This window comes from Drosophila subobscura, chromosome J, assembly GCF_008121235.1.
Source record: "Drosophila subobscura isolate 14011-0131.10 chromosome J, UCBerk_Dsub_1.0, whole genome shotgun sequence".
Taxonomy (NCBI): domain Eukaryota; kingdom Metazoa; phylum Arthropoda; class Insecta; order Diptera; family Drosophilidae; genus Drosophila; species Drosophila subobscura.
Window position 1 is genome coordinate 6,204,970 of NC_048532.1, and position 27,230 is coordinate 6,232,199.

At 44.9% G+C, this 27,230-nt stretch overlaps 5 protein-coding genes across 6 annotated transcripts; 1 reads left to right on the forward strand and 4 right to left on the reverse strand.

The window, feature by feature from the left end:
- Positions 1-1,829: 1,829 nt before the first annotated feature.
- On the reverse strand, positions 1,830-6,404 carry LOC117894259 (venom acid phosphatase Acph-1). The gene is made up of 5 exons (XM_034801214.1): positions 5,689-6,404; positions 3,791-3,889; positions 3,253-3,336; positions 2,853-3,011; positions 1,830-2,698 (listed from the first exon to the last, which is right to left on the reverse strand). Exons 1-5 carry the CDS (start codon positions 5,848-5,850, stop codon positions 1,988-1,990), a joined length of 1,215 nt encoding a protein of 404 aa, XP_034657105.1. The 5' UTR covers positions 5,851-6,404; the 3' UTR covers positions 1,830-1,987.
- A 1,064-nt stretch (positions 6,405-7,468) lies between these two features.
- LOC117894260 (venom acid phosphatase Acph-1) lies at positions 7,469-9,775 on the reverse strand. Its single transcript, XM_034801215.1, has 5 exons — positions 9,486-9,775; positions 8,694-8,792; positions 8,546-8,629; positions 8,332-8,490; positions 7,469-8,266 (listed from the first exon to the last, which is right to left on the reverse strand). Exons 1-5 carry the CDS (start codon positions 9,642-9,644, stop codon positions 7,556-7,558), a joined length of 1,212 nt encoding a protein of 403 aa, XP_034657106.1. The 5' UTR covers positions 9,645-9,775; the 3' UTR covers positions 7,469-7,555.
- Positions 9,776-9,836: 61 nt separating this feature from the next.
- On the reverse strand, positions 9,837-11,693 carry LOC117894258 (prostatic acid phosphatase). Of its 2 annotated transcripts, XM_034801212.1 has the most exons (6): positions 11,394-11,693; positions 11,178-11,261; positions 10,966-11,124; positions 10,378-10,905; positions 10,102-10,312; positions 9,837-9,851 (listed from the first exon to the last, which is right to left on the reverse strand). In XM_034801212.1, exons 1-5 carry the CDS (start codon positions 11,691-11,693, stop codon positions 10,112-10,114), a joined length of 1,272 nt encoding a protein of 423 aa, XP_034657103.1. In that variant the 3' UTR covers positions 9,837-9,851; positions 10,102-10,111. The 2 variants fall into 2 exon arrangements, with proteins under 2 accessions (XP_034657103.1, XP_034657104.1); XM_034801213.1 differs by lacking the exon at positions 9,837-9,851 and having other exon boundaries at positions 10,002-10,312.
- A 5,086-nt stretch (positions 11,694-16,779) lies between these two features.
- On the forward strand, positions 16,780-18,807 carry LOC117893333 (polycystic kidney disease 2-like 1 protein). Its single transcript, XM_034799923.1, has 3 exons — positions 16,780-17,308; positions 17,374-17,804; positions 17,857-18,807. Exons 1-3 carry the CDS (start codon positions 16,780-16,782, stop codon positions 18,805-18,807), a joined length of 1,911 nt encoding a protein of 636 aa, XP_034655814.1.
- Positions 18,808-25,398: 6,591 nt separating this feature from the next.
- Positions 25,399-26,193, reverse strand: LOC117894263. Its single transcript, XM_034801217.1, has one exon. It carries the CDS (start codon positions 26,133-26,135, stop codon positions 25,494-25,496), a length of 642 nt encoding a protein of 213 aa, XP_034657108.1. The 5' UTR covers positions 26,136-26,193; the 3' UTR covers positions 25,399-25,493.
- Positions 26,194-27,230: the final 1,037 nt, after the last annotated feature.

Here is a 27,230-nt window from a genome sequence, read left to right on the forward strand (position 1 = left end):
GAAGCATCGCATGGACCTGCACCCATCCTGCTGGGGCCACCGTGGTGGTGGCAGGGGGCATGCGGCATCTATTGTGCCTTTTAATAGACTGCAACTACACGGCACGGCAACTCCCTAGTCCTGGCCTCATCCTGGCACTTTGTTTGCCGGCAAACATTTGTGCAGCTTATTAATATGCATGCCACCGGGCTCGCCCTGCCACCCTGCCACTCTGCACACCCACTCGCAGTAGCAGTCGGCCAGGATTAGCTCAGGGAACAGGTGCGGCATCCAGCTGGCAATCGGCAAAATTTTATCTTCTAGGCCAAGCGCAAAAGTTTTTCGGCCTTCGGTCCGTATCGAAAAGTCGTTAGTAAGCTGACCACAGAAAGATGTGAGCTACAGAAAAGTGCAGCCCGCCAAAAGGGAAACTTCCACTGTCCGCCCGGCAGCCGAGCAGCCAAGGCTCTTATGTCTTACGTCTTAGTCGCAATCGTCCTGCAGCAGGAGCAGGAGCAAGCAGGAAGAAAAAATGCGAAAGTTTACCCAAAGACTTGCACTTAGACCAGCCCGCATAAAAGTTTGCTCTTCCCATCGAAAGTTTTGTGACTGAGTCGAGGTTTCAGCTCCAGCTTCAGCTTCAGTTCTAAGTAGATTTGTTGGCCAGGCATATGTCTAAGGCTGAGTGGCAAAATGGCAGAAAGAAAGCGAGAGAGAGGGGAAGACGGATGACTGGCATAAGTAACTGCATAATAGGGTTAATAATTATGATAGTCTGGGAAGCAGGAGTCTGAAATGATCAAATTTATGAATATGAAGTCCCCAGATGATGAGAGTTGAGTTATTTATGATTGAATTACGAGTAGGTGAAAAGAGATGCACAGATGGTCGGAGATCTGCAAGCAGTTGACAGTAGATATAGTGGAAATGTACACTATCGCACTATGGTATGTGTACATCTGGATTAGCATCTTAATCATCTGAAACTTCCTGTCAAAACACACACACACATGGCGCATACTTAATTCCGGCAACACCCTGTCCGTTATCCGACTCGCTTTTCCTCCCTCGCTGCGTCTCATTAATCATTGAAGTAGAACAAGTCCTGCAGCTCATGGTCTTATAGATTTGTCAGCCAACCCACCCACTGGCACTTCCGCGTGGCACCTCCTGCAGCCAGCAAAATCAAATTAAGCGAAAATTAAACGGAACAACCAACAAACACAACTGAATGCATCGGGGAGTGCTACGATGGGGGGCGTTCTGGTAGGGGGAGATTCGTTTATTTTTTGGCAAACAACACAACATATGCGTCCCGTTGACAAATAAAGTTTACAGATATGCAAACAGGGGAAAAACCCCACGACTATACGAGAATGGAGAGGCAAACGCACACGAGCAAACAATGCCAGAGCAGATGCTGGAGATTGGGTGGGGGACTGACTGGAGGTGGAACTGGTACTGGAACCAACGTGGAAGCTGGAACAACTCCCCAATGAAATAGTTTATGGTAAACCGCAATGCGAAAAATGTCACCTCCTAGCAAAAATGAGCAAGACAAGGCAGTGGCATAGATATACACACAGAGAGCAAGGGGAAGAGGAAGGAGCAGACGGGATGGCTGGCTAAACAAGTGCGGAAGTTGTTTGCGTTTGCTGCCGCTGCTTCTGCTGGCAAAGGGCAAACGGAAGCGGCCTATTGGGCAATGGCAATGACAGGCGACAGTCGGCAGGCGACGCCACAAAGCGGAAATGAGCCAACTTGGCTACCACATGAGGCGTACTGTGTATAGTCACAGACACACACACAGAGCAGTACTTCTTATGACGCTGACGATGACAGACAATATCTGAAGTGAACTCTGGAACCATAACACATTTATTTGGCTTAGGCTAAACGACTGACTTAACTAGTTATTTGAGGCTTACCGGCAGGACTGACTGACTGACTGACTGGCATGTCCCACTCCCTGAGTTTTGTAGCACCTGTAAGAATCACTCTACGGCCTCTATGGGCCACGCAGTGGTGGCTCTGTGAATGCCTCGTTGCGGGAATCACAGCGATTATCATCCAGCTCCGTGGGCACCACATCCCTGGCCAGCTGCTGCAGCTTGTCCAGCGGACATTTGAACTCGCAGCCGGGCACAGTCAGCTTCTGGGCCTGCGCCTTGGGATCGTTGCGGAAGTAGATCTCCACCCAGTACTCTCCCGTCTCCTTGCTCTTGTGCAGCTCAAAGATGGCCATGGACGAGTAGCGGGGCAGCTGGCGCTTCCAGATCTTCAGGGCCGAGAGAATGTTCACCACCGTCGAGTCGTGGCCGGTGTAGATGTACATCTTTCGGGCACTCGGCTTGAGCGTTCCGTTCTGTTTCTGCTGCATCTCGCCGAACATCTTCTTGAGGAAGGGCCCGCCTTTGATCTTCTGCATCTCTGGTGTGTACACATTGTAAACGTAGCTCTGCTCGGCGAGGAACTGCAGTTTCTCCGGGAAGTACTCGTTGGTCCACTCGGGCAGCTTCAGACCCCACTCCTGTTCGGCCAGCAGCGTCAGATAGAGCGATTGAACATCCTCAGGCTCCTTGAAGCTGAGACCTGTATGTGTCTCCAGCTCCTTGTACATGTCCAGGTAGGGTGCCACTTCCTGCTTCACCTCGGGCAGGTCATAGACCTCATGCAGTGCCTCGAAATACCTCGGACAGGGCGTGCGAACGAGTAGAAGCTGTGGGAGACATTCAAAGAGGAGGATTTTACAACTAAGTTTGTAATAATTGAGTGCAAGGTTAACCGTGTGGTAGGAAAACCTAATAAAATACCACTCGATGCGCAACTGGCGGCTGTACAATTAATCATTATAGTTTATGAAGTATACGCACCGTGTCCTCATTGAGCTCCTGCGAGAAGACAGGTATGGGCTGCCAATTAAACTTGCTATTCCACTCCATGTCGGTGCCTTTGGGGGGCAGGAAGCTGGCCAAGACCGTCTGCATGGTCATGTGGGTGCGAGACACCCCAGTCGCCTGTGCGTGCACCAGCTGCGAGGCGCGGGCGGGAGGCGAAAGAGAACAGCAAAGTAGCGAAAACGAAAAGAAGGAGAAGCAGAAATTGAGTGATGAGCCGAGCGCGCTTGAGCTTTGCAATTTGTAAACGTCCGCACTATCAGACACTCCAACCCACTACCCGCTACTCATGGAAATACCCATGGAACGTGGCCATAGATAGTGTGGGGTAATGGGATGGTGGGGCATGTCGGTTCGTTAGTGACTGCTTACTCACATCGGGACTGTAGTGGGGCGCCAGAAATTTGCCATAACGCTTACGCAGCCAAGTACCAATGTTGAACAGCTCGCGTTTGCCATTCTGGAGCGTTGATTTATTGCATGGCATGAGCGGATGGCACGTGAGACAACACCAGCAGCAGAAAGAGTCCAAGCAGCAGCAGGCATGGAGCAGCAGCGGCAGTCGGCATGTTGTGTAGCAGACGGAGACAGCAATCGGGACCGAGACCGAGACAGAGACAGAGATGGAGAGAAGTGTTATAAAATAATAAATGCCTTGCATTTTTGCAATTGCATAAACATATGCATGTGTATATGTTAATGCAGCCTCTGCACCCACCCCCGGAAGCAACAAAAACCAAACCGAGCATCCTCTTTCCTCTCCTCCCAGCATTCCTGGAAAACATTTGCATTTCAATTTATTTAAATGCTTTGCTGGTTGGGTGGGCTGCTCTCAGTTCAGGGTTGGTTTGGGTTGCGTTCGGGACAGAATGATGGTGCAAAAGTTTCTGCAGCACAACTTTTTCTCCACTCACATTTGTTACTTGTCCCCAGCCATAGGGATAGTAGGTCTCATTTACATACGGATCCCTTGGATACGTATCCGCCGGCGTTCGTGGTCCATGTCGGAATACCTGAAGTTTAGCAATTACAATTTTTATTAGTCAAACAGAGTTACCAACCAGACACACACTCTCCCTCCACCCTCTCTACCCTTTTCTCAGAGCCACTTTAATTAGCCTGACCAGCTTTAAGTACTGCACTTGCACTTGCACTTGCACGAGACTCTGATAAGATTCGTGGAGATCAATCAGGCATGTGCTGAGCATGTGCCCCAGCCCCAGCTGATTTCAGAGTATTTCCCGCATCTATTTTTATTGCTGCTACTCGTATCTCTGGCGCTGATAAGAGTGCGTCTCGGACGAAGGTCAACCAAGAGCTAAGCTAAATGGATTTCCAGTTCATCAAAGTCGCCAAACAAAAATCAAAAGTGCGTCGCAGTTTTGTTTCTCTTGTTTTTGTTTGTGGGACTGGTTTGGTTTTTTGTGCGAACTGTAATTTGGGTAGCCGGTTTTATGTTTTTTTCTTGTTTTTTGTTTTGACTTGGGTTTGCTTTTGGTTATTTTTGGTGATTTATGAGCTTGTGAACTTAATTAAAGTAAAAGTTATTATGGAAGAATTCGTGTTTTTTGTTTGCATTAATGAGTGATTTTATAAACAGGTTTATTCCATTTTAATTTACCATCAACAAGGCTCTAATTGAGTCGCAAATTTATTATTTAAATATACATATATAAAATACGTATTAATTGTGGGCAGAGATGAAACTATTGGAATGGGGTCTCGAATCCAATCTTTGTGAGTTCGCAGCACACGAAAACCCCCACAATAATCATCCAAGATATTATTTAACTGGAATTGGCCTCGTTTTTCACAAAAATGTATATTTCCAGAGTATTATTTAACCCACTTTGAACTGACGTTCCGCGAAAATGAATTCTTAGCTTCAGAAATAATTTCTGTTGAACTCTCCGCTTGGCTGCACTTCAATGTTTATTTGTGTAACTCAAGTGTAATTGTTAATAATTATATAAAGTATTATTAAATACAGTGGCAGTGCTCAACAGCTGATATAGCACTACGCTCTAAGGTCGAGTCGAGTGCCAAGAACAGCTGAGACAACTTTTAGGGGTAATTCCACCTGTTCCAACAGCCATGCCATGGCTACTTTATCGTGCACCTTTACTTTCCCCACTGATGTGTTTAGTCATTTGACTCACATTGATAATTCTACTCGCGACACTCGAATGTTATCTGCTACCTACCGCTGACGACAGCCTATTAAATTCATAAAATTCCATCGAGTAATTATACTGAAATTATACACACTGCTACAACAAAGTTCCCATTCTTGTTGATGTTCTCTTAATAAACAAAATGCTTTATCAACGTAATCATCTTTTATATGGCCTCTACGCAAATGTCAATGCCAGGGAGTTCTCAATGCTCAACAAAAACAAAAATTTCACTCGTCATTTGAGTTATCAGTAATTTTGGATCTGCTAAAAGAAAACAATTCTGCAATAATTTGAGTTGCCGCCATGAATGAGTTTACGAGTGTGTAAGAAAGTTTATAATAGATCATATAAAGATGTTTACTTTTTAGCGAATTTTTCCATGTGATCTCAACGATGTTTACTTCAGCTGAAGTAGTACCTTTTTGCACTGACCTAAATTATGTTGCTATAAAATATATTTCACTAAGAACTTATCGCCCGCCCAAAGCTGTTTTCACTTATCCGATCCACTCACTAAAAGTTTGTTCATTGATGCCAAATTCCCCGTCAGCTGTTTTCAAATTTGTCGCACCGTCGCTCATTGTGCTCGAAGCCCACGAGATGCTCACGATTCGCGACGCACGCCCCTGACTTACCACATGCAGCAGCTCGAGCGTTGATTTGTCAGCGGCGGGATCGTATAGTTTGCCCGATACGATCGTAGAGTGTGCCAGACACCAGATGAGCAGCAGCCCCGTTGCAATTAATCCGCCCGTCATCGCTAGACAATGCCTTCGAGTGAAATGCGAACGCGGCATTTTGACAGACGCTCTTTATAGAACTTGTGACGGAGCTCGGATTCCGCTGGCGTAACGTTTCGGATTTGGTTGTGCTTGGAGAGCTTGCCCGCCGACAGATCACCGACTAACGTGTGTTCCTTTTGCCGTTTGCTTCGCATATATTTCGCCTTTGCCTTTGGGTTTTTGTATCGCTTTTTTTTCGGGGTTTTTAATTATTGTACCCATAAACCGCGATCACGACCACGAAACTAGCTAATTTACAAACATCAAACCGGTTTCGTCCCACTCCTACGAGCAGAATCAATTGATTACATTCGCTGCCCCAAGTGTAGCCATACTGCTATCATTTGTTTGTCACTAACTTTTGATAGAGCCTCAAATTTCGACTCCCCGATTTTCGGCTGGGGTCTTCGCACGCGACTGTGTCAATGTCTGAGCGATGCACTATCTACAATAATACTGTGCGGGGGCTGTGTCACTGCAAAAGGCAGAGCCCAGAAGCATATGTTCCACAGGTCTTTTATCGTTTCATTATCGCCAAATGCTGTCGTCACCGTCGCTCTTTTTTGTATTTTTTATTACTATTATTCGGTTTTCCTATAGTGTTGGTTATTTCTTTTTATTGCTACTATTGTAGTGTCTTTTGTGTGTTATTTTGTGTGTGTGTGTGTGTGGGGGTTGACCGAACCGAACAGAGCAGCCCAGTGAGCGAGAGAGAGACTCCGGCAACAATGCCGCTGCGTTTGAGGCGTTTGAAATCGCGCGGGCTACTTTTAATTTATATGAACTGGATTCTTTCCTGCCTTAAAAGTGTGTACCCACCACACTGTCTACTTCCCCCTTCGTTAAGAAAACGAATTCGTCACCAAAATCGCGTACTTAAACACTCGCGTAATAAATCTCCGAGTCCCGATCGAACATTATCTTAATTACACAAACGAAACAGATACAATAATTATGTGTTGTATTTCTTTAATTGCCAAATTTGAATTATATCGTTTTTTGGGGCTTGGCTGTGTGCTGTTTTTTGCTGCCTTTATGGTTCCGTCATAGTCCGGAAGTTTACGTAAATGGTTTGAATATTTAAAAAAATGTTATTCCGCTTGCCCTTTTGTTTCGGATTTTTGTTCAAGCGGCTGCTGCTGTGATTCTGTAACGCCGATATGATCGGGTGGCACACGTAAAGCCCTCAAATGCCAACTGTTTTGTTCTGAATGGGATAGCAAACGTTTTATACGAAGGCTTGAGAGGAGGTTGATCGAAGTTTAACTAAAGATGCAAGTTTTCATGCAGAAGCATTGGAAATTGCATGTAGTGCTAGCATTGAACAATCTCATTTTCAGTAAAATAGAACATATAGAGCAGAGTATACTTCGGCATAATTCGCTATTAGAGATAGCCTAAAAGTATGCCCTTGAAAAACTGTGAACACAGCAAACCATGCGAATGGTAGGGTATTTTCTGAGAGCTCGTTCGCCTCTTATCTAGATAGAAAATGTATTTCACAACTGCTCAACCTACCCGTGGATTGGCAGGTATCAACATGCATGCACACTTCACACATTTACCCCTGCCATTTCTATATCAATCCACATCACAATTCATCGTGCCAATCAATCAACGGGGCAGCCAATTAAAAATTGTAGAGATAAAATAGATACTTTATATAATCTTAATACTGCATAAAACATCATCATTCGACCCGCCAAACGATGAGCGCAAATCAGTTGTTATAGCTGATCTTTGCCACATCAGCGGCGCTTTTGGCCATGCACAGCTGCTCGTAGGAGCCGTCTGGTAGGACGTGCTCTGTCAGCTCCAGCAATTTCTCAATGGGACACTGTTGGGCACAGCCCGGAACCTGCAGCTGCTCGGGCTCCTTGTCGGGATCATTTTGGAAGAAGATCTCAACGTAGTACTCCCCCGTATCGTCACGCTGCCGCAGCTCGAACGCTATGAGGGCAGAGAATCGTGGCATCTGCGGCTCCCACACTCCGAGAGCAGACAGAACGTTTGTAATGGTCCAATCGTGGCCGCAGGAAAGGTACATCTTCCGAGCGGAGGGCTCCATCTTGCCGGAGATCTTCGACTGCATTTGCTCGAAGATGTGATCCAGGTAAAAGCCGCCCTTCAGCTTGCGCAGCTCGGGAGTGTACGCGTCATAGATGTAGGACTGGGATGCCAGAGGCAGCATTCTGTCGGGAAAGTACTCCTTGGTCCATTCAGGCAGATCCAGGCCGTAACCCTGCTCCGCGAGTAGCGTAATGAACACGTTGGTCACATCATGGGCATAGGTGACATTCAGTCCCGTCTTCTCGGTCAGTTCCTGCAGCAACTCTGAGTTTTGGGAATGAAACTCTTTCACCTTGGGGCTGTTCATCACCTCCTGTACGGCCTCGTCATAGCGGGGACACGGAACCTTCATTCTCAGGCGCTGTAAATACAATAAAATATTTAAGGTACTATTCTCTGTATTATTTTGTTTGCATTTCAACTTACAACATCCGTTTCCTCAGGCTCTACCAGGATTGGTATGGGCTGCCAGTTGAGCATTAGATTCCACTCCATAGGCGTGTTTTCCGGGGGAAAGAGTCCACCCAGCACCATTTGCAATGACATCATGGTACGTGGCGATGCCGATGATTGAGCCTGGATCATCTGCAATGATTTCATTCTTATAATAGACTGATTTTCGTTAGGTTATTCAACTTACATCGGGTTGATAGTAGGGCGCTAAGAAATCTCTATAGCGGCCACGCAGTTGTTTTCCTATTTTATAGAGCTCCACCTTGGCAGGCTATTGGAAACGAATATATTTATTATTATTAATATTTAACTATTTTTAATGGTTTGGAACTCACATTGGTTAAATGTCCCCAGCCATAGGGCTCGAATGTTTCGTTGATGTAGGGATCTTTGGGATAAGTACTGACTGGGGTGCGAGGACCATGACGAAATAGCTAAAACAGAACAAAGAGTGGGAAAATCAATTAAAATGTAAGATTTTAAATACATAATAAAAATCTACATGTTACGCCACAGATTTAATTACAATTTTAATCAACTGTCAGAGAGTCTTCTACATTAAATCACAAAAGTAATGTTTATAGCTTATGTTTCCTGCCATTAAAGTCTCTTCGTTTATGTGAAATCTTAATAAATTTCCATAATATTTTAAATAACAATAAATATTTGCTTTTATAACTAATTTCCAGTATATAATAAATTTAAATGATGGCACAATTGATGGAAAAACAAATTATACAATGAGTTGCTCCATAAATTTAAAGTTTGCTCAGTTAAACCGGTTTCTCCCGCAGCGCACTTAATACAACGTTAAGTATACGCCATGTCGCCACGCGCACTGGCCTAGGAACAGTTTTCAGCGCGTTCTGCTTAAGAGATCTGTTCTCATGGGAAACCCTATGCGCTGGCTCGGTTTACTTAAGAGAACAAACTGTTGTTTAACCAAACATTCTAATAGTTCGCTTTATGATTTCATGTCTGCTAATGTTCAGCAAATTTTGTCTAATTTTATGGTCTGCTGACTTGGCTAGTTGTTAAATTTGTTAACGAGTCCTCAATTAGAACAATAAATTATTTCTCTTTTCTTTTTTTTTTGTATAACTTTTCACGCATTACTTGGATCTTACCACATGCACGAGCTTTAGGGTGGAGTTGCTGCTTGTATTCCTAGATGTTTCGATCTCCTCCTCGGGAACTTCCACTGGCACTTCGACACCGGATATACTGGCTCCGCGAACAGCCATCAGCCAATGGCTAAGAAAGAACAGAAGGCACAATAGTTTCATAGTTTATTGGATTGGACTGAATTGTGCGGGATTGAGCGTTAGAATGAGGTAGACCGACTGCTTTGAGGCTTTTACGTTGAGTGACTGCATCAATAGAACTGCGGTCGGCTTTTAAGTCGCGATTATGTATTCACCCATACACACACACACCCGTAGATAACAGCAGCGAAGAGCGAGACGAGCGCTTCAATCAGCGCAATCATTCCACTACAATAGCAAGAAAAAAATTCAACTTAATTTGCTTCACACGAAACTGATTTTGCCAAAAGAAAAAAATAAATAAAAATTCGCACAATGAACTTTTGACTCTATATTTTTGGGGGTTTTTCATATAATTTACTTGAATTATTTATTACTTTTTGTGTGTTTATTTTTTTATGCACAACTCCCATGCGACTGCCATTATAATACTGAGAGCATGGCGACTGAGCAGCCGTAGGGCGAAAATTGCCCGTACCCAATTATGGCTAGCGTCCCGCATTCTGATCGATCAGACGCGGCGGCGGTTCCACAAAATCGGGGCTATGGGGTCGACACCGCTGCTCCATTGGCTCGTTGGGCAGCACCTCGCTGCTCAGTTCGATGAGGCGACTCAAGGGGCACTGACGATCGCAATCTCTTAGCTGTAACTGCTCCAGACAGCCGTGTTCGTCGTTGCGGAGGAAGATCTGTGAAAGCGAAGGGGGAAATCACAATAAGCGAGATACATCCAAAGTCTATTTTTAGTGCTTACCTCCACATAGTATTCGCCAGTCTGCTTATCTCTGTGCGTCTCAAAGATGGCCATGACCGCAAACCTAGGCATCTGACGCTTCCAAACCCCCAAAGCGGACAGTATATTGCCCACGGTCCAGTCATGCCCCGCATAGATGTACATGCCCCGATCCTTGGGCCTCAGACTGCCATCTCTCTTCTCAGACATCTCCTTGTACATTCGCTTGAGGAAGGGTCCGCCCTTAATCTTCTGCATCTCCGGTGTGTAGGCATTGTAGATGTAGCTTTGTTCCGCCAGGAACTGCATGCGATCGGGGAAGTAGTCCTTTGTCCAAGAGGGCAGCTCATAGCCAAACTCTTTCTCAGCAAGGAGTGTGATGTACAGGGAGTTGACATCCTCGGCATTCCTCACCGGCATCCCAGTCAGATTGGTCAGCTCCCGGAACATTTGCTCGTATGGTTTCGTTTCTGCAATCACCTCGGGACGTTTGAACACCTCTTCCCAGGCCTCAAAATAGCGCGGACACGGCGTCCGAACCAGCAAAAGCTGCAGCAAAGGAAAATATTACAGACTGCTTGAATTATACGACTCTAGAGATTAACATACCGAATCTTGATCTAGAGGTTCCGATACAATGGGTATGGGTTGCCAGTTGAGTTTCTTGTTCCACTCCATGGGAGTTCCCTTTGGCTCAAACATGCTCGCCAGCGTCGTCTGGAGGGACATCATGGCGCGAGGTGAGGCTGTGGCTTGTGCATGCAAACGCTAAGAGATTCAAACTGTTACATTTTGACAACCGAAAAGTACACAAATCATACATCGGGTCTGTAGTAGGGTCCCATAAACTCGCTGTAGCGACGATTCAGCCAGCGGCCCATTTCGTAGAGCTCTCGTTTGCCAGACTAAAATAGAGACAAGGCCATAATTCTTTAAACTCTGATAAAAGCGGATAAGATAATCAGCAAATGTCTTAATTGGATCATTAAGTATACAATGTGGCCAGCTCTTATGATCAGTCTGCTGATGCTACTCACATTGGTGACATGTCCCCAGCCCGTTGGCTTGAAGCCATCCCTCAGATAGGGATCGTTGGGGTACGTATCCACGGGTGTACGAATGCCGTGTCTGAAAACAATGTGCACTAGTTCCAGCGTTGATTGGGTTGTATTTGGCCGGGTCTTAAAGCACTTGGCTGTGGCTGCTTCGTGTCGGGACAGCTCCTCGGAAGACACATTGCTGTTGAGCACAGCGATCACAATAATGGCACCCACAACAGCGCCACCCAGACCGAACATGGTGAGTATTTGCTTACGAGTCCAGCGACCGAATATCATTTTGAGGGAATATTCCTTTTTATACAAGTCTCAAGTTCGAAACGAAGCCGGAAGTGGAGGTTCAGATTTCTGGTTACGCGCACGCACACACAGGCACACAAAATACAGGAATTTTGTGTGTTTTAATTGTTTGTTTAATTTCTTTCTGAAATGTTTATTGGGGAGCTGCAAGGCGCGTGCAGTTCACAGCGAGACCGGAGTTGAAGTAACGCACTGACAGCTAGAGACGGAGAACTAAAAGAGAGATAAATCCGCACTCGTCTATTCGGCTGCGTCCAGTGAATGCCGCTGACTAACTGTTGACAATCGTCGTCACTTTCCACCGAACGCGAACCGAGATCAACTCGCCTCAAGCCCCAACCAAAAATCCCATGCCCCAAGCCTCAGGCCTAGTGACTGACAAAACAGAAACAAAGTCGAGCAAAAGTGACAACAAAAAATTCCAACTAATTGGGCATTTCTCATTCAACCTGGTAATTACGAGATATTTTGCGGAACGAGGTTTATCGGTGGCCAATCCGTCCAGCAGCCAAACCCCCCAACAAGGGTCTCTATATATAGCCTTGCACCCGCCCTCTGTGAGACAGGTTTTTGCTCATTTCTTTGCAAGCCACAGCCAACAGCCAACAAGTTGTTATTACCCGGCCACCCCATGATCATGGGGTGTCCAGATCAGGCCATGCCGGGGGTTGGTTCGGTTTTTTTCATGGCTCGCATAACTGACTACAAATTTGGGTGCACATTTTGCAGTGCTGTGGAGCGTAAAATATTTCCATACATTATATTCTGAACACCTCGTTAGATGCATACACATGCTGGAAATTGGAGAATAAATGGGATAATTGTATATAATCATGCGAAATTTTCAATAAAGCTTATACAATTGATTGGGAAATTACTTAACGCAAATTTTGGGGATTTTGTTGGATAGGTCATATATAATACAGTATTAGCTGTCCTAGGTTAGAAATCATAGGGTGTTAGTGGCATAACTGGAACTACTCGTAAATTTTGTATTTTCCTGGTCTCTTTTGTACTGCAAACCGATCTCCCATCTCTGACTAAAAGTGCTCTAAAAAATCAACAAAATTTGAAATTTATTGTGTGCTTTTGCTCAACTAATTATTTGCCTTGTTTCGCTCTATTGACCGGCTGGGATGGTAGAGATCAGATAATAATTTTATGTTGCTTATTCGCCGCGCTGTTTGAACAAGTTGTTTGGTTTCTTTTTTGTGTGGCAAATAAAGAAGTTCTGCAAACGTCTCTATTTCTAACGTCAGAAGTAGCTCTAGATGTGTCTCTCCCCGGCCTGCTCTCCCTCCACCTGCTGCCCATTATATATGGCTATATTTTGGTTCGAGCTAATTACCTGGACGACACAGGGTAAGCCTGTTGTCAGAGCTGCCATTATTGTGAGCGCTAGTATCGAGGCTTTGCAATGTGGCTAATTGACTAAACTGAATTTTATGGCTAATTAATGGCAGCCCCGAGACCGTTAGCCGATAACTGTGTCTTTGCCAGCTTCCGAAGTGTACAATTACTGGCAGCAGCCAAACACAGCTGGACGCTAAATAAATACTCTACAATTTCGTGATTGCTTATGACTCGTGTCTGTTTGGTCTGTGAACTTTCGTCTAGTTTTGAGCTGTTTCTGATTTCAGTTCAATCTAATTTATACGTAGAGTCGTATTTTGTACACATGACAGACAACTAAACTAAGTAATGGATCAACGCAATTGACATTTGAATTGCATCAGCTAAAAGCGATTAACATTTTCACAGGCGAATAGTGAAAACAAATTGGCCTTGGACGTTTTATGTGAAAGTACATTTAATGTTTAATTGAATGTTTATTTTGCATAAGTTTAGGTACTTTTTTGTGGTGCCAGAACTCACATTAAATGAGTCACATAATCACTCGGCTCGCAAAATATTCGCAAAATGTAATAAAATCCAGAGCAGAGCTTTAACAGATGAAAGCTATAAATATAATTTGTACTTTTTATTATTAATTTATTTGTCTTTCTTATCTTTGGCCTTCGTTACTTTTTTCCGTAGAAAGTTCCCCTCAGTGGAACGTACTTCCTCAGTCTCACATTATCTATTTTTATACGAATATATATTTGTTCATTTCTTTCAATAACATGCCATTACATATTATGCAATTACACTCCTCATGCTTCAACAGATACAGTTTTTTGATAAACAATACCGACATGTTCCCATGCAAATGGAATTCCTTTTCTAATTATAATCTCTTCCTAAGAAAACTGAAGTTTTAACCTTAACACAATTTTCTGCACTAAAGTTAATAAAATTTTACATTATAATTTTCAAATAAAAATACATTTACGTACATATGTATAATTCCAAGTAACTTGAATTCCTTTGCAAATATTTGTGTACCCCTGCGACACCCATTATCGATTCTAAAGAATTCTAATGCGTATAAACAAATTCCGATTCTATAATCTTAGTTCTCAACCCAAACAGACACATGCTCCCCCCACTCCACACACGGAATTTGTATTCAGATCGCTGAATGACTCTCTTAAGCCTATTTGCTAATGACTTTCACTGAAATTTATGGCCACTGCGCCACTGCTGCTGCAGCAAAATGAAAATGGCAACCAACACAAATAAAAGAAAAAAACCTGAAAAATATTTTCAAATAAAATATTTCTTGCGGGTCAAAGGTGGAGGGGAGGTTGGATTGGTTGTGGGGGGTGGTTAGTAGTGGTAGACACGTGCTAAGTTCCCCATAAAACGTGCATTAGACAAACGGGCTAAAATGGGCAAACGTTTTGGCTCCTAAAAACATCTTCAGCCACCAGAATCCATCCACACTCTGGCATTAATATTTATCAGACCCGCAATTACGATTACCGACAGCACAAACTATGGATGTAGATGGAGATGGAGGATGGGAGGGAACTGGAATGTCCAGAATGGGCAAGCTAGAGGAGCAGGGCACCAGGGGGATATCTAGGAGATTCCGGCAAATTGTCAGACAAAACCGTGCCGCGAATGGCTCGGAAAATTTATTGATTCCGACGCATTGAAAGTAGTTCTCGGTGGAGCAATTTCAAAGATTTGTACGACACATCTTTCCTCGGCTCTCGCTCTTTCCCACTCTTTCCATCTTTCTCTCTCTCTCTCTTCAATGGACACTGTCTGTGGATTTTCTTTTTTAAATTTTCGCTGAAATGGCCGAAAATTTCTAACTGACGAACATAAAAATTCGAACACGCGTAGTTAAACACACACACACACAGATCGGGGACTGGCGGACACAAAGGGGGCGTGGCCGGCGGCTATTCAATGAGACAAAGAGCGCCGAACCCGAACCCGACTAGGGCCAGAACCAGACCGGACCCCAGTGGCGCTCAGGGATTACGTCTGAACCGCGTTTTCTTTTTTTCTATTTTTGGCAACGTTCAAGCGCCTGAGAGTCATCTGTGTGTCGGGGGAGGGGAAAGGAGGCCCTCTGTGTTGTCGCCTAAACGATAAAGCAATGACAAAAGTCAGCAGCGATTAAAGTTCAATTGGTGTGACCTGCCAATTTGCATAAAGGAAAAAGATTTCCACTGGCTGAGGAGCTAGGGAAAAAGTTGCCATAGCGGAAATGGCCGTTGCTAAGGGACATGAAATGAAAAGTGAAGGCAATGAAAGCTTCGCGTGGAAGAGGGCAGAATGGATTGGCTGCCCAAAATCATTCAGGATATTTTGAGTACTTGGCAGGCATCTTTTGTAGCATAAAATATAAGGTTCAATAAGACTATGGAGTAAATTTGGTTTATTAATTGAAACTTTTCTGCACTCATCTGGGAATCATTAAAAGAGAGAGCCCGCCCAGGCGTTGTTCCATTTTATCGAGTGAGCTATTGAAAATCTATTACTTTTAAACTCCTTAAGTCAGTCAAGGGAAACGGAATATATTTTTCGCCCAAGCACAATCCAAACGAGAAGGGACGTGTGAGACGCTTCTTACGCGTCACAACTTTTATACCCGGCACTCAGTACTACATCTGCACTTTAGCGGTTATTTGTCAAATTTTACATTTTTTCTTCATCTGTCATCTACATCAACAACACTACTCACGCCAACACGCTCCTTTAGCTCGCCACCCTCCCCTATAGAGTCTATAGTATAGACTCTATACTATATAGTATACTATACTATACTATATACTATGGTAGTATAGAGTATAGACTCTATACTATATAGTATACTATACTATACTATATACTATGGTAGTATAGAGTCTATACTATAGTATAGACTCTATACTATATAGTATACTATACTATACTATATACTATGGTAGTATAGAGTCTATACTATAGACTCTATAGGGGAGGGTGGCGAGCTAAAGGAGCGTGTTGGCGTGAGTAGTGTTGTTGATGTAGATGACAGATGAAGAAAAAATGTAAAATTTGACAAATAACCGCTAAAGTGCAGATGTAGTACTGAACCCGTCTATACTATAGACGGTGGAGAGAGTCGCGGCAGAGGCAGTGGCAGAGACAGAGACAGAGGCAGAGAAGTGTCAGGGGCAGAGGCCATAAACATCGCGAAGCAGAGTGTGAATGCTGCGGGACGGGGTGGGTTTGGCCACTGCAAATTAATTTCTTCATTGTGGCTATAATAATGATCCAATCGTATCCCAATTTGGTGATCTGATAGATATGGTCATTCCCTACGGAATGGCGTTTTTAGTTTTCTGCTATCTTGAAATTTTTTAAAATACACTTGTAACAGTGTGAGCATACAGAAGTCTGGATGCAAAATTTGGTGGCTCTAGCTCTTATAGTCTCTGAGTACTAGGCTCATCAGGACGGACAGACGGACAGACGGACGGACGGACAGACGGACAGACAGACATGGCTCAATCGACTCGGCTATTGATGCTGATCAAGAATATATATACTTTATGGGGTCGGAAACGTTTCCTTCTGTGCGTTACATACAACCGTTATTCGCACAAATACAATATACCCTATTTACTCTTCGAGTACCGGGTATAAAAATAATAGGTAAATGGCGTGTCACCCGATATTTGTGGTCACTGTTTTCGTCATCATAATGTGCTTCTTGATCACATGGTATGGCTCTGGTTTTTATCACGAGGATAAAAAATGCAAGGCGATTCTGGTGTCGTTCCTGGTGGCACTGTTATTTCAATTCCTGATTTTCGATCCAATAAGATTTGTGGTACTTGCCGTTGACGCGGCCTGTTGGCCTAAGCTGCAGCGCCCGTTTGTGCCGGACGAGACTGCGAGGAAGCACAACCGCATGGATTATCTGAATCTGCGACTACGCAGCCTGCGCAGTCAGCTAATGATCACGGAGGGACATCGCAACGAGGAGCTGAACCTCAAGTACAGGACCATTGTCTCCGAGCTGGGAGTGTACGGAAAGGTCTTCCTTATACACTTGGTCTTAATTGTGGCGCTGGACGAGTCCAGGTACCACCACTGGGACACCATCACAAACCTGATTACGTATAGTCACAAAGATTCGATTGGCGTTAGTCACCTTATGTTTTTGCATCAACTGTACCCCTTCATCCATCACACGCTGATCAATGGCTTCCTGTCAAACGATCATCATTGTCTAAACTCGCACTGGGAACAAATAAATGGCACTAGCCTGCTGGGCGTAATACTAATACGGCAGTGACTGATACAAAATACACCGAGAAGGAATACTCCGATGGCTGGAGCCTGCCTTATGTACGCGAACCCTACACCGACAAGTACTGGTCCATCTTTCTGCCATGGCTGCCAATGAGACAGAGATACTCGTTCTTCGAGAAATTGGTCATTGACATTAGGAGGCACGGGTTCTTTTCAAGCTATCCCGAGCTGAAGGGCTACATAGTGACGTTGCGGCATACCAGAAAGGACAGCATGAAGGTGCTCACGTATCTATACGAAAACAATTGGCTCGACAATTTGACCGCCGCCGTCTTCTTCGACTTCACGCTCTACAATACGGATGCGGATTACTTCAGTGTGTGCAGCATACTGATGGAGAATTTGCCCTATGGCATCATCCGCAGCAGCGTGGATGTCAACACTGTATCCATGACGAAGACGCCGGAGACCGTTTCATGGCCCGTCCTTATTTGCTTCAGTCTATACGATCATCTGGCTGCAGCTCGGAACGGCAGTGATTGTGCCCTTGTGGTTTGAGCCCAAACGATTGAGAACGTTCTGGGTGAAGGTGGACCTGCTGATCCTTATGCTGAGCATAGCAGTTATCAGCATGATGAGTATGAAGGCGAACATTGTCGGCAATCTAATGAAAATATTAGAGGTTGCCAGCACGCATGATTTCATTGACTTCCGGGTGCCAGCGCGCCTTAACGACTGGAAAAACATTTTTATGGGCTTCCTCGTCTGCCTGATCACGTTGCGGCTGTGGAAAGTGATGCAGTTTGCCAGCATCTTTCAGATCTTTACGATGACCCTGTCCTTGGCCTCGAATGCGCTCCTCAGCACGGGCTTTGTGATTTGCATTTTCATGATGGGATTCGGCATTGCCACGGTCTGCATCAATGGCAACAACAATGAGAACTTCAGGAGCCTGATCAACGCCTTGGCCTCCATCATGTGCTTCTCCTTTGGCTTCACCAGCCACGTCGACCCCAGCGATCTGTTCAGCGGCGGCGAAATAGTGGGCATACTGATCTACGCCATAATGTCCTTCACTGTTGCCATCCTGCTGACGAACGTGTTCGTGTCGATACTCAGCAACTTCTTTACCGCAGCCAAGGCAGTCCGCGATCGTAACCGCAAGGATCAGATCACATTCTGGGAGTTCCTTCGCGTCGAGTATGCCGACACCATCAGGGTCGTACGCTCAACATTTGGCTGTGAGCCCAGCTACAGGCGCAAGAACCGCACCGTGGCTGAGAACATCAAGAACGAACTGGACCTGAGGGAAGCTGCAGCTGCTTCAGCACGTTTCAAGCGGGGACGACACCATGTTGTGAAATCCAAGTTGGTAACTATGCTTGAAGCCGAGGAACGTGAGCGCAAGGCGCAGGCCCAGCACAGGAAACGCATATCCAGGACCTACACGATAGCAGCTATTCTCCAGACCTAGATGGAAATCGCTGAGCGAAGGCTTTTTGGCGATGAGGATGGAAATATCATCAGTGATGCGGATGATGATGATGATGAGGGTCCCGCGCAGAATGAGGATCTACCCAGGCAATATCAAAGTTAAGGGAATATCTGGATTGTCGATTTCAATAAAAGGGAAACCTTTTATGATGTTTTGCACATCCGACTCGCCTTCAGAGCGTGCGTCCTGTGACACCATCTACCCATCTACAGGTCGCATTTAATGTCTGGCCTGATGGTCGCATATTAATGAGTTTATTTAACTTTTTCGTTTGGATTGATAGCCTGCGGGATGGGGTCAGTGTGTGATGGGGGCGGGGGCGTAGGTCTCGTTAAATGCGTTCATCTCATGCGTTACCGCGAAGCTTTTCATAGCAAATTACAGAAAATTATACACATAATTACGCTTTAATGCTTGGCCTACACCCGCTACTCCTGCTGTACCCTGACCCTGCCCCCGTCCCTCGCCAGCGCTGTCTACCCTCCACCCTACCTCCCCCCCACACACACCGTTCTTGTTGTGCATGACATCAATGTAAAGTAAAATTGTGTGTAAAAAATGTGATAATTAACTTAAGTCCTTTGAGAATTGGCTGTGAACAGAGTCCTGAAGCCAGAAGCCAGAAGCCCAGTAGCCAGTAGCAGGGGCAGTGACAGGGGAAAGGTTATGTACATATGTATGTTTAAAGTGCATATACATACTCGTACATATTTACATAAATACATCTGTATGCATGTCTGCTTGCTTGTTTGTTTGTTTGTGTACATAAACCCATTGTCAGTTAATTATGTAAAATGTCATGCATACTCGTATATGGGCTCTCCTCGTATATATTCATTTCCAGCGAAACAAAAAAGAAAAAAGGACTTTCCTTTCACTTCAAAAACACAAACAAGCAACACACGAACGCCCACAATTATATTCACATTTATACACATGTGTAGGTGTTTGTATTGCGACAGGAAGCCTCATAGCAAGGCTGTCAGGGAAGCTCCTGAAATCGCAGGGTATACCGATTCTGCGGTGCCAGTTGTCAGTTCTCTCGCCTAGATCATAATCAATTTTGTAATCATTAAAGCGATTTCCGCATAATAACATTCCATTCTCTATAAACTGATAATGAATCGTTTCCTATTTAAATATCTTTTAAGCAATTATCGCCTGGGTAAAGTGTATGGCAGTAGGCATTCCATTTCGCTTTTGTATTTAACATTTCTTGTGGCTTTATAAATTTAAATTATATTTACCCGCATCCGCTCTCACACTCACATGCACATATGCATAGTAGATACACTCCCACACACACATGCACAGGTGTTTTATAGAATTATATGTTTTGCATCCGGAGTGGGGTGGAGCTTTCATTTCATTTTTGGCATTCAGTGCTCCGACGGAGCTGAACCCTTCGACTTTTCTTCATTTGCTTTGTTAATGAGCGCCTCATAATGCATATAATTAAAGGCAACAACAATGGAGATGTAATTCTGAAGACAAACAGAGATGAGGGAGGGGCAGATCTCCTGTCGTCAGTGGCAATTAGTTGTCCTCGTTAGGCAGAGGTTGACTTCCTGCTTCTGCTGCCAAGCATGACGCCCAGGGTTACGAGTTCTCCTGCCTGAATCCTGATAATCCTTTATAAATAATGCATTAAATGTTTTTCTATTCCCGACCGCTGTCGGATGCTGCTGGTAGAGATGCTACCGGCCTGGGCCTCGGCTTTCATTTAATTCAATTTGCATAAAAGTGCTTGCCGTTTTATTAACCCACTAAACGTAATTTAGTGCTCCAGGCATAACCCACACCGAAAACCACCTCCAACCTGAGCGGCACCAAACAGTGCGGCGTGCTATTCCATGCCAATTTCTTGGCCCTTATCCTTGGGAAACCCTGGTTCCCTGGAGAGCTCGTCCGGTGGCTCGTCCCCTCCAATTATCGAAAGTCTGCCCAGCTCCAGCGGAGCTTTTGTTGATTCTGCTGGCCGACCTTGTGCCTAGTCAAGCGTTAAGTGGACCATTTTGTGGTAGACGGCTTTTTGGCCAAATACTGAGCACGAACAGTAGGTGGATGAAGTACCCACAGCAACGGGATTTATTTTTTGAGCCTGCCGCTGCAGTTTCTTGGCCCAGGATTCCTTCTGTGTTCTGCCGGGGATTTATGCAAAAATACGAAGTCAGCCATGGAGCTGACCAAGCTAAAGCACTTAATGTGCGGACTTAATAACACAATTGGGAGGATGGAGTGGAAGGCTGGTAAGAGGTTTATGAGTAAAGTGTTTGATCGAGGGACGGGCCATCTAATGGGATGGTTAACATATCATACCAATATGATTACTTGGAAGTTTAGTGATAAAAATGTGAAAGAAAACTGAAGACAGAAGTTTCCTTTATTCCCTGTAGTAGTCCAGCGGGAATTTTCACGTCTCAATACCCCAAATTCTCTAAGAAATTACTGTGAAAACCTAAACCAGAATGCTCCTCGCATTTCGAATTCCGCTTAATGTTCTCCCATTAGCAAAAGTTTTCTTTTGTCTTTGGCCAACATCTGTTTGGGCCATAATTAAAGCATTTTTAATGGCCATCAAGGATGACCTTCGGGCTAAATCTCCGACTGACACAGTACATAAATACTCGTACATATATAATTTTAGGTTAATTACGCAAAATAATCATATTTTTTGTTGGCTGCTGTTGCAGGCGGCAAGGAGTCAGGCCTGAGCCTGACCAGCACGGCCAGAGCAGAGGCAGTGTGTGGCTGCCTTTTGGCGTCCACTTTGACCTGCTTTTGTTATCATAAAATGCTGCCACAGACGCCACTGCCACATGTGTGTGGGGGGTGGGGAACCGGGCCTCTGTGTGTGTGTGTGGAAAGTTTCGGCACATTAAATGAAATTTAATTCCTGCCATCATAAGCAGCCCGGGACATGCCTGTACAGCGACTGGACAAGCCTGGAGAACAGCAGAGAGTCGGCGAAGCGGGGTAGAGGAAGAGCCGCCAAAAACTGAAGCCAATGTTTCTGGTTTTGGTTCTGCTTTGGCAAGGCCTCCTTGCGTCATGTTGGCCTGCCCGCATCCTTCTAGTCCAGACCAGACCCGGCCAGCCCAGGCCAAAGCCCATGCACACACGTACCGCCTCTGGTACGTGGCCTGGGCCTGTGTTTAAATGTTATTTAACGCTGCCCCAAAAGTGTCATGGCTGCCAGCCTGCTTGCCACTGGGTTCTGCCTCTCTGCGTGTATGTGGGTGTGGCACACTCATAAAATGCCGCACAGTTGTTGCAAAATTTGTGGCCATTCTTCGCTCTGTACTGACCACTTCACTCCACTTCTCAGCTCTGCCATGATTCCCATCTTGTTTGCCAATCTTTAAAGTGGATCAGACCAAAAGCAGAAATATCCTCAAAGAACTTTTGCATGGAATGTGATCTGTGTCGTTGGGGCACAAGACCCCTGTCAAATTATGAATACCCTCTGTGATGGCAGTGAAATTTCACGCTCATCTGACTAAATGGTTTTATAGGTTTTGATATTTGCTCATTTGTTGATCCGTTTCGTTGCCGGAATTTTCTATTAATATTGTTGTAGTGGTTGTTGCAATTTATGAGGCGGTCAGTTTCGGTTTGCCAGACCCAAATTCCATGCTTCGTTATCCTTTGTTTTCCCAGCTTTTTTTCCTTTTTTTTCGCTCCCAATCATACGCGGGGGATGGCGTGCTTTTTGTGTCTGCGTTGGCAGAAACTTTTTTTGTTGGCTTTGATATGTTAATCATATTTTATGTTTTATATTTTGCGCTTCAACCATTTGATTGCTCGCTCTGACGAAGGCATTTGTCTGCTGTCCAAAAGGGCGTGAAATCGGGGTAGAGTCTGTGCTGCAAGAGGAATGGGGTGGCGTAGAGAGGCTTTGGGGATAAGTCAAGAAATAAATTTACCAATAAAGAACGTCAGAAATTAGCGTATATGCAAGAGCTTTCATTCAAAGAGAAAGGAAGCTTGAATAGTTTTTGTATCTTCCGACCCTTTATAGAGCGAATCTTTTGCAAGCAACTAAACCACTCATACAATCATCCAATTATGTTATTCATATGATATAATCAAGGCATAAAAGGCAACATTTTTATAACCTAATCCTTCGTTTTGATGTCGCTCAAGTGCCATAGAGAACATCTCCGGTTGGTATGACATTTAGGCCAGTTTATAGCTTGACCCCAATGCCATTTGTGCGCCTCGTCCACGCTGTGTCTGCAGGTCCCACGGGGGCGTATGCGCAATATTTCAGTTGCCTTTAGCCCAGCCCAGCCATCATCGGCCATGCCCATCATCATCAACTGGCCTCGTCTTCATCTCCATCATCATATTCACAACTTAACGTCCACTTTTCCGTCAAACAGGCCGTAAAGTGGCATTTCCGTTGTCGTTCGTTCGTTCATTCGTTTGCCGTTTGCCGGTTGCCTGTTTGTATCCAGCATAAAATTAAATTATTTGTTGCATAAGCCTCCTCCTGCTCCTCGCCCGCGCACTCGCCCTCTCACTCTCACTGTCTCCAGCTCAAGGCTCGGTGAGGCTCGGCATCGCTTCACTTCCTCTTGCAGCCACCGCCGCCGTCACCCTACAAAAGCCAACGAGGCATGCAGCAAAGTGCTAAGCCATGAGAAAGTGTGCACTTGAAGCAGCAACAGCACCAGCCGCCGCCGTACACTTTTCTCCGGCCCTGACCACGCCGCACACCCACATCCACACTCGGAGAAGGAGAAAGGGTGCAGGAGGATCGCAGGGGTCGTTGGGTCACATTATTATACTTTGAGCGTCGCCGAAATCAGGCAAAACTTTGCACGGCTCCTCCTTAAACTCCGCCTGTCATAACAACAAGCAAGAAGGACCACCAGCATCTGGAGAACAAGTTGATGGGGAGAGGCGAAAGAGGACCACAGTTTCCCACGAGCTGCTCTTTTCAACTGCAGCTTCCCTATCCGCTACTCCCCACCCACCCACTGCATTCGGTTCACCCCTTTGGGATTCATTTCGTTTCATTCATTTATTCGTCGTTCGCTGCTTTCATTCATTTTGAACTTTCGACGATTTAATTCAGCTTTCGAGCTGCCTTTCTGTGCTGCAGTTCTCTGTTTCTCTGTTGCTTTTGTACTGTCTCCATTTATCTGCTTCTCTGTAGCTATTGCTCTCTCTTTTTCGGTCTGGTCTCTATGTCTGGCAAACGCCTTTAGCCCCCGCAAACAAATAGTGGCACGAAAATCGCTGAAGAGGGTGGGATACGGGGGGAGTACGAGTATTCTATAAACTATGCAATTGAGGTACACTTGCAGAAATAATATATCCAGTGTTAAACTCTAACAAGAGTTAGCTGAAGATAGCCAAAACTTTGACCCATCAAATTAATAAATTACTTGCAGCTCACAAACTTCACATGATATTCGATATACTCGCCCCCAGAGTGGCAATAATACATTTCAGAATCTGAACCTCTGGCATAAATTTCACTGTGTCAGTGTCTGCTCTTTTTCTGACCTCACCTGGTCGCCTGGCCAGCGCCACGATTGCAATCTCCACTGCTCATTTGCATTTTTAATGAAACCATAAAAACGAAGCAACGTCAGGTGCAGGGGGAGCACGGTCCAAGACCCAACTGGCCAAAAGTATGTGGAGAAGCTGCAAATTATGAGCCACAGGCAAAGGATATCCCTTCCCTACATTTTACACACACTCCACTTGTGCCACCAATTGCTGGCTGTGCTAAATAAATTCGAGCGAACATATCCCTTGCCAGACCAAATCCCAACTGTCAACAGTTTGTCGCTTATCGCGCGGCTTGGAAATGTTCTCGGTGTAACCAATAAATGTTTCAACATCATTTACATTTCGGTGGCAGTCTTATCCTCCGAGCATTGGAAGTGGAATTTACCCTTCGAGACGGCTTCAATCATTTTGGGGCTCTGGCCCTCGGCCTGAGGTCAGCAGCAGCAATCGTTGCGGTTGGGGTCTGGGACAAACAACACTCGCAGATTTATGTGACCGCAAAACTTTGCTTCAAAGCATAAATTAATGTTTAATTGATGAATTTATATGACGAGCGGCAGATTCTTTGCTTTTCATGGCATTGCATCAATGTTTTTATGAAAATACTGTCAACTGGGAGTAAAAACGATGTGGGGCGCCATTTGCTTGGAGTTTATTTTAGCTTATTTAAAGACTTTCAAGTGTTCCCAAGTTCCCCAAGTGTAGAAACTATTTCCCACAATTCGCACACGTCTCAGACTGAGAACATTTAAATTAAGTGCTTGGTGCATAATTTTAAATTTGCACTGTTGGACTGCTTAACGACAGCGTGCAAGCAAGCAGTTCAAGTGTAGAGAACGGCTTGTAAAATAAAATAGTTCCATAATTGAGCGCTGCACTGCGCCAGTGTGTCTGGCTAATTTCTACATTTACATTGAAGTTACATTTCATTTATTCGAATATGCGCGCCAAGTCTTCAACTAGTGGAAAATCCAAACAACATTGTGTATAGCTGAGGAAAAACCAACTTTCACATATTTTTATCGCACTTTCTTGCACTTTGCTTCGATGTATTTAACTAAAGTTCATAATTTTGTCAATATTTACAATAATTTGTCAGTCGGAATCATCTTTTCGTTCATTCTCTCTAGTCAGTTCTGTTACCACCACTTGCTGCTCTTGTCCTGCCACTTGCTGTTGATCTCCTGCTTGACATCCGCATAGCTGGTGGCATGACCATGGCCGTGAGAGTAGCCATGATCCTGCTGCTTGTGCTCAAAATGGTCGGCATGTCCGAGGTGCTTGACAGTGGCCTGGAATCCGTTGTGGTCATCGGCCGTGTACTCGACGACGCGGGTGCGGCCATCGGCTTCCTTCATGGTGTAACCTCCCTTGACCTTGTCGCCATCCCGGGTCTCCCACTGCTGCTTGATGTCTCCGGTCTTGGTGTCCTTGACTCCATAATCGAACTGGTATTTCGGATGGTGCTTCGGCTCCTCCTCGTGGTGCGAAGACCACTTGCCGTGCTCCTCTGGAGCTGCTGCGGCCCATTGGTGGAGTGCCTCTGATGCTGCCTCCCAGTGGTTGTACTGCTGCTGAGGAGCTGCCTCCCAGTGGTGGCCGTGCTGAGGTGCCGCTGCCCATTGATGCTGCTCCTGATGATCGTGCCACTTCTTGGGCGCCTCGTGGTGCGTTTGAATGCTGTATCCAACTGCATGTCCGTGCTCATAGCCGCCATGGGGAATGTAGCTAGCAGCGGCTACTCCCAGCAGGGCACAGAGGATCGTTAGCTTTTGGGCCATTTTAGATGATATTCGTTTGATTTCTTTTGCCTGATTGAATGACTTGCTTGGCCCAGATTGCAATTGGAACTGTGATGCCCAACATACGCTCCCCAATGCTTTTATACCTAATTTTTTGCCCATTCTATCAGTCCATTAATTACACTCTACTCTCGAGGCTAAATAGGCTAGAAAAAAATAAGTGAGAGCCCCAAAAAAATGGATCGAAAAATGCCTCAAATATTTGTGCAAATTTTCATTTTTCCTCATTCGTATTCATAATCTGGGCGATTGGCAAATTAATTGTGGCTCACTCAGCAACAGCAACAACAACCATAAACTGGGCGTGAACATCGCCCAACTATAAAAAACGCAATGCTTGTTGTTGCTGTTGTTGTTATTGTTGTTGCTTAGAAATCAATCAACAAGTGTGGCCCGCTTTCAAATTAGTATTAAGCCAAGCCAAGCCTCTCCTCGCCTCGCTGCGTTTCTTTGCTTGCTGCCTGTTTGCCTGCCCCATCGACTTCACTACGTCGTGACCTTGAGACAGCCAACCGACCAGGGTGGCGGGGAAAGAATGAGTGTGGCAGAGAAGGGCGGACTGGCCGACAATCCAGTGGAGCAGTCAGTGGATCGACCTGGGGGGTCCAATGCTTCCGAATTGGTGCTAACGCGGTAACTAGTGGTTAATGTTTTCTAAATATTTATGATTAATAATGACTATGCGAGGGTCATTGTTACGAAAATATGAAATAAGCGATCGCTTTCTTAGAACTGCTAGAATTACATTGTAAGAGGCATAAAAGGTTTAAATATTGCAGAGAATTGTGTAACGAATAACGAATATAGTTAAATCAATCAATCATGGATTTAAATATCAAAATCACATCAGAATTGTTTCAAGAACAATAGTTCTTGTCCTATCATGTGTAGAGCATCCAATTTGTATTTAAAATAGTTTTCAATATTCGAATACCATACTTTTCTGTTTGTTATTTTATTACCAATCTAAAATGGAATGCAATAGCAACGAACTTTACACACACCATTTAATTCCTACAGTTCTGTTCAGCCCAAATTCATTTGCAACGGCTCTGCTCAAATGTGAAATTTATT